Source organism: Diorhabda sublineata, chromosome 1 (assembly GCF_026230105.1).
Source record: "Diorhabda sublineata isolate icDioSubl1.1 chromosome 1, icDioSubl1.1, whole genome shotgun sequence".
NCBI lineage: Eukaryota > Metazoa > Arthropoda > Insecta > Coleoptera > Chrysomelidae > Diorhabda > Diorhabda sublineata.
In genome coordinates, this window is record NC_079474.1 from 35199587 (window position 1) to 35211372 (window position 11786).

The following is an 11786-nucleotide window of genomic DNA, read 5'->3' on the forward strand; positions in this document are numbered from 1 at the left end:
TAAAAAACTTCTTTATTCGTAAAATAAACACATTTTAATAAACATTACAACTAAGAACGTATTTGTAACTCCAAAAAACTGAATTAAAAAAAAAACGAATCAAGACATTAACGGAAAGGATTTAACTCAAGCATGTGTTTGATCGTCCTCGACGAAATCCCTCGCCACCTCCCTGCTCACGCACTCCACGTGACTAACCTTATTACGGAATTTAACACCATAGAACTTATTGGCATGTTCGAGTAGTTCAGGTCTAAACGTCGTGGTGATAAACTGAGCTTCGCTCGATAATTCGTGAATCATATTAGCCACCGATCTCCTACAAAAATAAAAATCATTAAAAATATAGTTTCTAATGCAAGACTACAACTCTCGGAGAGTATCGTCGGGAGGAATTTACACGTTTTCTTGCTCCTATTTCCAGCTCATGTTCCTCGCTATGGGATACTTAACCTGTATTCGAACCAAAGAAATATTGATACCGGAAGACGATTCATCTTCTAACCTTGTCAAGTTTTATGTAACGAATATAAACTAACCTATAAGTCGGATCTAAAGCTTGGTCGATCTCGTCGAATAGATAAAATGGCGCCGGATCGCATTTCTGGATGGCGAAGATCAACGCCAAAGCTACCAGGGATTTTTGACCACCGGAAAGTTGATTCATCTCTTTCATTTCGACGTCGGCATCGGTGAAGGATATTTTAATACCGATACCGATGAAATTATCGGCGTTATTGTCGTCCGGACCGATTTCGTGGCCTTCTTCGTGGTCGCTGGTTTTCAAAACAAGCTTAGCTCGACCTGCGGGTACCAATTTTTTGAAAACTTCCGTGAAATATTTCGATATCTGTTTAAACGTGAATTGTATCGCTTCCATTTTACGTTGTTCCAACATCGATATCAACTCTTTGATTTTCTCATCTCTAAAATCAAATTTTATTTATAACAACAATACATTTATTCTAATTGTCTTCTCACCCTCGGTCTAATTCTTCTTTTCGCTTTTGGAGTTTTTCCTTTTGATCGGAAAAACTCATAAACTGATCCAAAGCTTTCTTATTCACGTGACTGAATTGTTTGAGTTTGTTATTCGCCTTTTCCAGTTCTTTAAATAGCTAAAAACAAAACAAATTGATTAAAACCAATATACACAACAAAAGTTGGTTTAATTTGTGCTTATTGTGCTTACGGATCTGGAAGACATCTTCACGTAATTGGAATACATCTCTTGGGGCGGTAGAGCGCCGAGTTGGTTGATTTTTTCGACGGATTCGGCGATTTTTTGTTCCAAAAGGTTCTGTTTCGAAGCGAACTTTTCTAAATGTTTGGCGTCCTCGTCGATCCTATCTTGGGCGTCTTTTTCTTTTTTCTTCCAGTTCTCCAATTCGGTCTGTTCCGTTTTCAACTACACAAATAACATGAAAAAATGTTACAAACTGTTGGGTAAATCAAAAGTTAGAATTTTCGAAACCGTTGGTGATACTTACTGAACTGAACTTATCAACTTCAGTGACTAAATCCTAATGACTTGACATACCTATTTTATCATAATTTTTCCACCAACAAACTTTCTCCCGCAAAAATTAATAATATTCACCTCAAGATATGTTAGTTTATGTTCGGTTTAAAACTAATTAAATCAGGATCGATTAGATTGAAGTAGGATTAAAAAAAATTTCCTTGATTTTGGATCTCCTTTAATTATTGATTTTTTTTGGTAAGAGATTCTTTTCGAAATTTCGGTAAAGATCACATCTATGCAAAAAAATTAATATAAAAAATTATCAATGGAAACATTTCAAAAAGGGTCTAAGAAGTAAGAAATTTTTAGGTTAGTTTGAGGTTAACACAAATTAGGTTAAGTGAGCTTAGGTTGGTGTGAAAAGTAAGAAATTTTTAGGTTAATACGAGGTTAAGACAAATAGATGAAAATCATATCTATATAAAAAAATCAATATAATTAGAAGAGGCCTAAAATCAAAAAAGATTATAAACGAAAACATTTCAAAAAGAGTCAAAGTAGGAAATTTTTAGATTAATTCGAGGTTAGATGACACATTAGGTTAGGTTGGTGTAAAAAGTGAGAAATTTTTAGGTTAGTTTGAGGTTAAGTAAGGTTATGTTAGTTACTTATGTTACTCACCCTTTTGGTCATATCTTTAACTTTATTCTCCACCATGGTCAAATCCACATTAATCTTATCGATTTTTTTATCTATCTCCTCCAATTCGGCTTTGCAATTAGTCAATTGCCTTTTCCTATCCTCCAACGATATCTCTTGAAGGGCGTGCAACACTTCGTCCCTTCTTCTAATCAAATTGTTTGTTAACAAATTTTCCAATTTATTTTTTTCTGCTTCCAATCTCATCCTCGTACTGAACGCCTCCTTGTTCTCCTTTTGCAATTTCTGTATATCGTCGTTCAACGAATCGACTTGGGCTTGATCGTGCACGGAAAGTTGAGCCAACAATTCCTGATGCAATTCCGATTCGAGACCTTCTTTGGTCGTTTGCATCGCCTCCAAACTGGATTTGCTTTGTGCCAAGGTGCGTTCCTTGTGACCGCGGGATCGTTCGATATTCGACAACTCCTCGCGCATCAATCTCAGCTCCGCTTTAACTTTATCGTAAATACCCTAAAATAATTTACAAAAATATCATTTTTTCATTCCCCAATCGACTTTATATATATATATATATATATATATATATATATATATATATATATATATATATATATGTAAAATTTTTTTTACTTTTGCTTTGCTGTTTTTCGTTTCGGTTTTCTGCATTTCGGAAACTATTCCGTTGATGGACGTTTCGGTTTTACCCAATTCCATCCTCAGATTTTTCAGTTCTTGTTCGCATTGTTTGATCTGTTCCATGGTTTCGCTTCGGGTTTTTTGCATTTCTAGTCTGCTGTTTGATGCGTTGAAGAAACCGCCCGTTAACGAACCTTAAATTGGGGTAGATTTGGTTAGGGGTGAATTGTTGTTTAGTTTCGGAAGTTACCTCTCGATGATACTTGATCGCCTTCGAGGGTGATGCAATCTAAGCCTGTTGTACGGGCTAATTTCGTGGCTACTTCCATGTTACGACAAATTAGGGTTTTGCCGAATAAGTAGCGCATGGCTTTGTCGAATTTCTGGTCGTAATTTAATTTTGAGACCATCGGTATAGCGTCCTGCGAATTTTTACCAAAATTAATTTATTTTATTATTTAATTTAATTGTAAGCGAAATAGGGGGATGAACATATTAATTTGTAAAGTTTAAAGTGATCATTTAGGGTTAGATTTAAGTTACGTGACAATTAATTGAAAAATATTTCGATTATTTCGAAAAAAAGAAAAATGATTTTATACGATAAAAACTTTTCTTTTTAAATTCAACATTGAGGGGGTTGATCGCGTAAAATTGTAATAATAAATTAGGGAAATTTTAGTTTTTTAGAATTTGAACATGGATTATTAAAAGCTTTGAGGTTATGTAAACAATTATTTATATTTTTCGACGTTTTACAACGCTTTTCAATATAAAATCTTGATTCAACGTAATTTATTCCTAAACATCGGAAAAAACAAAAATTTTCACCCCTTTCCATCCCCCTACATCAATATTATCTATCTAAGACCTTTCCCAAAAAATTTATTATTAAAATATCATGTCATTAACCCCCTTATCGTTGAATTTTGGAGAAAATAACCTTTTCCTCTAAAGGAAAATGGAAAAAAATCAAAATATTTTAAAAAAAAATTAGAATTGGAATTTTTTTAATAATTGCAATATATTGTTTTTAAATAGTTGTTTTTTCAGCAATTTCCAAATAATTTTTTATATTTTTTATGGGAAAAACAAAATAAAAAACTTTTCTGGCATTAAAATTTTTCAGAATTTTACCTAAAGGTCCTTTTTTTTCAAAAAATTAAGGGTATTCTTAAATGGAAATGAGATATTTCACAATAAAGTTTTATAACCTTAAAAAAATTTTTTTTGGACCTATATTCCTAATAAATTTTAGGCCAGGAAAAATTTATTCAAATCAAATTGAAAAAGAAGAAAAACAAGATTTTTTTTCACATTTTCTTTTATGAATTAAATTTTTTCGATCCGAACTCACCGAATCATTAGGATAATCCTGATCCCTGACGTTCAATCTATTCAAAGGCATAAAATTAACTTCACCCGGCAACTTTTGTCGATTCATCTCCTTCAATATTTGAGTACCGATCACATCGGTATCGACGACGTGATGGAACAATCTATTACCGGCGGTAACCTCCACCGATGTGTAAATACTTTTTTCGCAATCGAAATTTTCGATAACCGGTCCTCGATAATGTTTGGCGAACTCCGCTTCGCGTCCCCCTCTCGAAACGAAAGTTTCCAGTACTTTCCGGACGCTATCGCGACCGTTCAATATCGGTTTACCGACCATCGATCTCAATTTCTGATCGGCTTTCGCTAATTCTTCTTTCAACGACGACAAATTTTGTTGGACGTTGTTTTCTTTACGCCACAATTCGCTAGAAACAAATTCGTACACGAAACACATACTCGGAACAATACAAACAATAACATCGCTCAATAAATCGGGTGACTTGCGCACAGATGGCTCTGCCGTTGTCGATTCCGTATGAAGTACCAACTGTCAACAGGCTATGTGTACAATTTCGATCAGTCAGAAACAGCCACTTGTTATTTAAACGTGGTCGTACAATCACAGATGATGGTGAACGTTCTGGTCGCCCAATTGAGGTTAGGTTACTCCAGAAAACATCAAAAAAGTCCAAAACAACGTTTTGATGATTCCATTACTTCACTCCGGAATCAAAATTATTATGACCTGAATGGACAGCAGCCGATGAACCACGTCTGAAGCTTCCAAAGGTACAACATTGAACTGGGAAGGTTATGGCTTCAGTATTTTGGGATGCACAAATATTGTTCATTGACTATCTCCAAAAGGTAGGGAAAATCAATAACCAATACTAGATAGAGTTGTTAAATGGTTTTAATGCAAAAATCAAGAAAAAAAATGACCTCATATGTCGAAGAAGAAGCTACTGTTTCACCAAGACAATGTACAGATTCACAAGTCTATGATAACGATGGTTAAATGGGACAAATTGCTTCCACGTCCACCGTATAGTCCAGATCTGACCCCCAATGACTACTTATCTCAAAAAATGCTGTTCGGTAAGAAATTGATCTCAAATAAAGACGAAATTGATGAAACTGAGGCCAAATACTTCGACAAGCAGAGCTTCGAAAAATCAGAGAAGCGTTGAATTTATTGTATTGCTCTTGATGGTGATTACGTTTATGAATAAAACCCATTTTTTGCAAAAAATGTGTTTTTCTTAATTAGTCACACCAGTTATTGAGTGATATGTTATCTGATCCAATATGATTTTACACATTGTATGTGAGAATTGAAATCGCAAAAAAAATTCGTAAAATTTTTTTCTTCATTTAAAATAATAATTGATGAAAGTTGTTGAAGTTGATGTAAAATTGTAAAAATGTCATCTGTCGTGTCCGCCATCTTGCACATGAAAATGAAGAGCTGAATTCCGAATGTTTACCTTCGGTGACTTAACTAACAAAATAAAATAATAAATACTCACTTTCTGGTAGCTTGAAATTGATCCTTATTTTTCTTCAACTCATAACACTGTTTATTGTGTTCGTCTATGAAATTTTTCTGTCTTTCTAATTCTTGTGATTGTTCTTCGATTTTTCTAGTCAATTCCACCGTTTTATTGGCGTCCTTTTTCAATTCCCCTTCCAATTTATCGCGATAATCTTTTTTTTCTTTCAATTGTTTATTCAGGGATTTCAATTCGTTCTGTATCCATCTGTCTCTATCATCCTTCGAGGTAAACTGACTTCCTCTGCCTTGTTTCGCGTACAATTCCTTCCTTTTTTGTTCTTTGAGGGCTAATTCTCTTGAACATTCTTCTTCTCGCTTTTTCATTTGTTCATATTGGGGTTTCACCTTTTCCAGTTCGGCTTCTTTTTCTCTGATCGAATTATTCAATCTGGATAATTCGTTTTCGGCTCTTTCTTTCGATTTATTGTCTCCCAGCACTTCCTCCGACAAATCCTTTATGGTCAGATCTAATTTGGCTTTTTCTTTAATTAAATGCTGGTTGTCATTAATTAATATGTCGCGTTCTTCTTTTAAAGACGCCAATTCTTTTTTCGTTTCTTTCGTCTTCTTTGATAAAGTTTTTATATTGTCTTGGGCTTTTTTCAAATTCGCCGCCAGTTTTTCCTGTTCTGTACCGGATTCGTTCCGCTGTTTCTCCAACTGAAACAAATGGTAATTTTCCTTGTTCTTTTTTGGTTCTGGTACATCAAAAATCAAAGTCAAAATTCAATAATTTTATTTATTTTATTTATTTTTATCAAGATTCAAACTTTCATTAGTTTCCTTTCAAACGAAAGCCCCCCAAAAAGGATACAACGACCATAAAACAATCTACATTTAAATTTAACACAAGAATAAGGACAAAAGTTGATTATAAGGGTGTAGAATGGAGCACACACTAAAATTACCCCCAAAAAATGCTAAAACGACCCCCAAATAAATCACAATTTAGATTTAAAGCAACTATAAAGAGAAAAGTTCATTTTAAGGAAGTAGATTGCATCACAAGCTAAAATGACTCCCCAAAAAGCTAAAACGACCCTCAAATGAATCACAATTTAGATTTAAAGCTAGTTTAAAGATAAAAGTTGATTTTAAGGTTGTAGATTGTCTCACAAGTTAAAATAACCCCCCCCCCCAAAAAAACTAAAAAGACCCCCAAATAAATCACAATTTAGATTTAAAGCAGGTATAAAGACAAAAGTTGATTTTAAGGTGATTTTAACATGTTTTTTTTTTCAAAATGTTCTTTCTTAATGTAGATTTACAAAAATACATATATAAACTTCGTTTTGGTGCTTTTAAAAAAAGTTATGAACAAGTATATTCAAAATAGTAAGTTTATAATGAAATTAAGTCATAAAACAACAAGATATCTTCAAATAAGAGAAATCCCATATTTTTTTCAATCAATTCACAAAAAAACACAGTTTTTCGATTTTTTATAACCAAAAAACAAACAGATAATATACAGTAGAAAATTACTAATTATTAATACTGAAAACAACACTTACCTCCACTAATTTCTTTTTATTTTCATTTAACTCGACCTCATGTATTATATACTCCAAAGCCCTACGTATTTTATCATAATGTTGATACTGTTTTAATTCCTCCTTTTCCTCCTCCAAAGTACTCAACCTCTCTTCGATCGTACGCAAAAATTCCTCGATTTTTTGTAGTTTTATCTCAGTTTCCCTTAAAATGGCCATAGATTCATCCCTTCTTTCATCATACACCCTTGTACCTGCTACTTCTCTCAATAACTTCAGTCGATGGGCATCAGGAGCTGTTGCCATTTGGTTAATCTATATAAAAAAATCCTAATTTTCCTAAACTAAACTAATTATTTTCATATCGACTCACTTTTCCTTGTTTTACGATATAATACGGATTAGAATTTGAAAACCCTGCAGATTCTAATAGATTCATAACTTCACTTCTAGGTACCACTTTTTTATTGAGAAAATACTGATCTTTTTTAGCACCAATTACACGTCTTAAATATATTTCTTCATGTTCAATCTATCAAATGAAAATAGAAACATTTTCCAACTAAATACTTGAAATATAATAAAACTTACCGGAACTCTGGAATCTGAGTTATCAAAAATGATTTCTACATACGCTGATACGACTCGAGGTCCTGTACCTTCATGGAGAAGAGCCTGTCTTTGATCGGGTCGAAGATGGGAATATTCGTCACTTAATACAAATTGAATAGCTGAAAATAAATGTAATGAAATAATATAACACGAATATGTATAAATTTTATTGACCTTACCGTAGAAAAAGTTACTTTTTCCTGAGCCGTTACGTCCTACAACTACATTGTGCCTTTTGTCGAAAGGTTCCACTACTGTTTGATCCCTATAACTTTTAAATCCCTGGATAATAACCTGAAATTTATTGTAATAAGTATTTGTTGGGAAATTAAATCAAAAGTACGTACTTGTTTTATATGCATTGTTAAATCATTACTACTTTAATGAACAAAAAAAGTGATTTTGTTTAGCAATAGTTTATATTAACGCCATTTTCGAACTTTCCAATGACGAACGATTTTCTGTCAAAATTAGCGGCAAACTTGATCCACGTATAAAACAAAGTATTTATATACAATCTGTAAAAAATTACATTTTCTTGATATACGATATAAAATATATATATATTAGAATCATATTAATATATTTTGCAATCTACTAATAACGATTATTTTATTCTATTTAATATAGGATTTTTCGAAAGCTAACACGCTTTCTGGTAGATCACCGATCAGCTGATTGCTGATCCTCATCTAAAACGAGATTTAGCATAGTTTCCGAAGGTCTTGTTCTGTTTTCGATGGAAATTACAAATTTAAAACACAGTCTACAAGAGTTTTTCATTTTTATTACTTTTATCTTTTAAGGGAAATAAATAATTTTAATGCATAAAAAACCATAGACAAATGAAACATCCCTTCAGCTGTTCGCATTCATCCATCCTTGGTACGGTGACGATTATGCGTCAAATCAGGCAATTATCGTTATACGAACGATTCTGTTTCGTATTCCAGCCGATCGTTTGTGAAACGTTTCTGGAACGCTCTTTTCGATACTTGGTTGAAAGCAAGTACTCTTACCAAAACTGTGCATAGCAGGAAATCGCGTGAAAATATCATTTAAAGGCTTCTATAATCGTTCCAGCTGGAACAAAATTCATATTGCTACGATCCGATTAACTCTAATAGTTTCCGAACATATCATAGTTTGCAAGAAATTCTTATTGATGCAAAGTGTTTCACAAAATTCGAGTTACGCTCATGCATATGATTATTCTTTGTGATATATCGATTATGGACATTTTCCTCAATTTTAAAAATTTCGTGATACCTTTTTATTAATTCTTGATTAGTTTCTTAATACAATCGAGTGAATACTTAATTATTCATTAAAATATTGCTTTGACTCGATAATGGATACATTCGATTATCTAATCACTAATCGAAGAATTTTTTCGTTACGTTTTTATTAATGTGGTCATTTGATATTGTTTTCTCAGTGTATTTTCCTCAAATGACGCTATAAGTTTTAAACCCGTTCGCTAAAGATTTTTTTGATGGTTTTGAGGTACTTTTTTGGATAATAAAACAAATTACTGCGCTAATTTAATCATTTTATATATTTTGAACAAAAAAAAATTATAAACAAATTATATTACAGCCTAACAATCCTCTTCCTATCCACTTCTTCGGTGTCAACTGCACATTAACAAACCTTTCGCCCCTTTTAATTCTCACATTCAATGGATTCCCTTCTGAATGTTGTACAACTGTGGCGATATCATTGATATTTTTAAAATTATTCACATTCACAGACCCAAATTCCACAATTTCGTCGTTGACGTTCAACCCCGCGTAATAAGCGGGGGAATTATCACTCACAAACGTAACTTTGGCGAAAGGTGTCTTGTAAGTGGCAATTTCTATAGGTGTTGTTTCCATACTAACAGATTGATTACATTCGGAAGATGTCGCATTGTAATATCCTTGCAAACCGTTTTCAATTTGCTTCATGAGGTGTTTGTGATCGTTTTGGAGACAAATGATTCTGTGTCTAGCGTGTCTCACTTGATGGATGTTTATGGAATTTTTTGGAAATCCTTCTTCGTCTACCAAAGGTTCTGTCATACCTACCCCGTTATGCATTAATACATTTGTCAATTCTTTTATCTCGTTTTCTATTTTATCTTTTTCGTTCATTAAATTCAGCACCTGTTGTCTCACTTCTTCTCGAGACATTTTCTTAGAAAATGAAAAATTTTACACGTTTATAGGTAAGTATCAATTGAAATGGCTCATTTAAGACTAATGTTGCCTCTTTTAAATTAATTTCAAACACTGAATCACAACACTATCACTTTGTTAATCAATTAAATAATTTAAAAAATGAGCTATTTCAATTTATTTAAAATTCGAGACGTAAAATAAAAATCACATTTGCTATTTATTTATTAATATTCAATACACACCTTTAAATATAATATTAATTGGTTGAATTCAATTTAGATAGTTGATTTCAATTTCTTTAAACTTGTAACTTCAACTCAAAATTAAAATTCTATAGTTTCTATTTTTGTTATGTCATGTTAACTAGAAATTTCTTCTTCGCTTTTACTACTTCTAGGTCTACGATATAGTACATCAATAGCAAGTAAACCTCTTTTTAAATAGGATAAATAATTATTATATAATATCATTTTATGTTTCAACATTTTTTTAAAACAAATAGATTCTCAGTATATACAACATCTTAAGATCTTTAGTATTTCAAAATATCGTATAAAGTAGAAACATGGAGTCTTTTCCGATACTTCTTTAATCATAAGCATTAGTATTACAAATGACAGTAGTTTGACTAATATTCCTAAGTTATTACCAAGCTATCATTTTCTTATGTATTTTCCGAGAGTACAACAGTTTAAATCGTCTAAAGAATATATGTTTTCGATAATATCGTCACCTAAATTACGACTCGAAGAAGATTCGGCGTATAAATTACATTTAAATAACAAAAAAATCTCGTAATCCTACAAGCAAAGAAATTTTATTTGTAAACGTCACTTTATTAATCGTATACATTCGAATCGATTCTTAAAACATAGACTATGTTTTAATAATCGATTACAACTGACAGCAGAAATATACGTTATGACTAACATTCCTAAGGTCGGTATTTTTAGCAAATTATTATTTTCCGAATGTATAATAGCTAAAATGTATGTTTTTTTGGATAATATCGACAACTAAATCACGTATCAGAAAAGATTTAGCGATTAGATTATATTCAAATATCCAAAAATCTTTTATTTCTTCAAACTTTGTAAACGTCACTAGATGCTTCAAGAAATTTTAAAAATAAATCGATTATCAACCTCTACGCTATCACTGTAGTATTCCAGTGTGGTTATAGAATACCACCTTTAATCGATTTTCTTACAAAGTTTCGATGACATTTAGACTTCGATGATTTTCTTTGAATACTCAATATATTGTTGGTTTTTGATAAAGGAAAAATAAAAAACGGGTAAGTACAGTTATTCAAGTTTATTAAACAATACATAAAAAATAAATTTGTTAATTTATATCCAACATAATGAGTAAAACGCTATTTTCAATAATAAAATAGAACTCAGGTAAAAAATAGTTGTTTTTGCATACTATATATTTTTAATAGACAGGAAAAAACTTTCAGGTTAATAAGGTTTGTTGGAGAGCATTGTACATTGCGTTATTTTCAAACAACTTTTTATACAACAAATATCAAATTTCCAAATTTTATAAGGAATTTTTAATTTTTAAATATCAATGGCGTTGAAAAGTCATGGGTTTAACGTAAATATATTATTTTTTTATAGTATATTGTTGTCAATGTTCATTAGAACTACTTTCTTGTCTGGCATACATTCAATTTACGGTACATTAGAACTACTTTTCATTCTTGTCTCGCATACATTAAATTTATTGTACATTAGAACTACTTTCAACATTTTATCTGTCACTTTGCCAAAATTTAATGGGCAGAAGTTTTTTTGTTAAAATATAATTGATGTGAGTGAACAAAAACCATAGGGTAAATTAGAATGTCA

General features: G+C 31.8%; 2 protein-coding genes across 2 annotated transcripts; both read right to left on the reverse strand.

Moving 5' to 3' along the window:
* Position 1: 1 nt before the first annotated feature.
* On the reverse strand, positions 2-8438 carry LOC130452613 (structural maintenance of chromosomes protein 3). The gene is made up of 14 exons (XM_056791963.1): positions 8110-8438; positions 7942-8056; positions 7742-7881; positions 7524-7682; positions 7172-7465; positions 5632-6317; positions 4122-4527; positions 3015-3186; positions 2759-2958; positions 2147-2638; positions 1193-1408; positions 982-1118; positions 540-926; positions 2-319 (listed from the first exon to the last, which is right to left on the reverse strand). Exons 1-14 carry the CDS (start codon positions 8122-8124, stop codon positions 127-129), a joined length of 3612 nt encoding a protein of 1203 aa, XP_056647941.1. The 5' UTR covers positions 8125-8438; the 3' UTR covers positions 2-126.
* An 858-nt stretch (positions 8439-9296) lies between these two features.
* LOC130444211 (26S proteasome non-ATPase regulatory subunit 9) lies at positions 9297-10297 on the reverse strand. Its single transcript, XM_056779272.1, has 2 exons — positions 10170-10297; positions 9297-9942 (listed from the first exon to the last, which is right to left on the reverse strand). The coding sequence occupies exon 2, from the start codon at positions 9937-9939 to the stop codon at positions 9340-9342; it is 600 nt and encodes a 199-aa protein (XP_056635250.1). The 5' UTR covers positions 9940-9942; positions 10170-10297; the 3' UTR covers positions 9297-9339.
* Between the last annotated feature and the right edge of the window lie 1489 nt (positions 10298-11786).

What these genes read in the sequence shown, in the direction of transcription:
- LOC130452613 (XM_056791963.1), bottom strand. An exon ending in ATATCGTAAAACAAGGAAAA is followed by an intron (nt 7,466 to 7,523) that starts GTGAGTCGATAT and finishes TTTTTTATATAG; the next exon opens with ATTAACCAAATGGCAACAGC. An exon ending in CAATTTCAAGCTACCAGAAA is followed by an intron (nt 4,528 to 5,631) that starts GTGAGTATTTAT and finishes ATTTGTTTCTAG; the next exon opens with CGAATTGTGGCGTAAAGAAA.
- LOC130444211 (XM_056779272.1), bottom strand. Translation starts at nt 9,939, where the DNA reads ATGTCTCGAGAAGAAGTGAGACAACAGGTGCTGAATTTAATGAACGAA.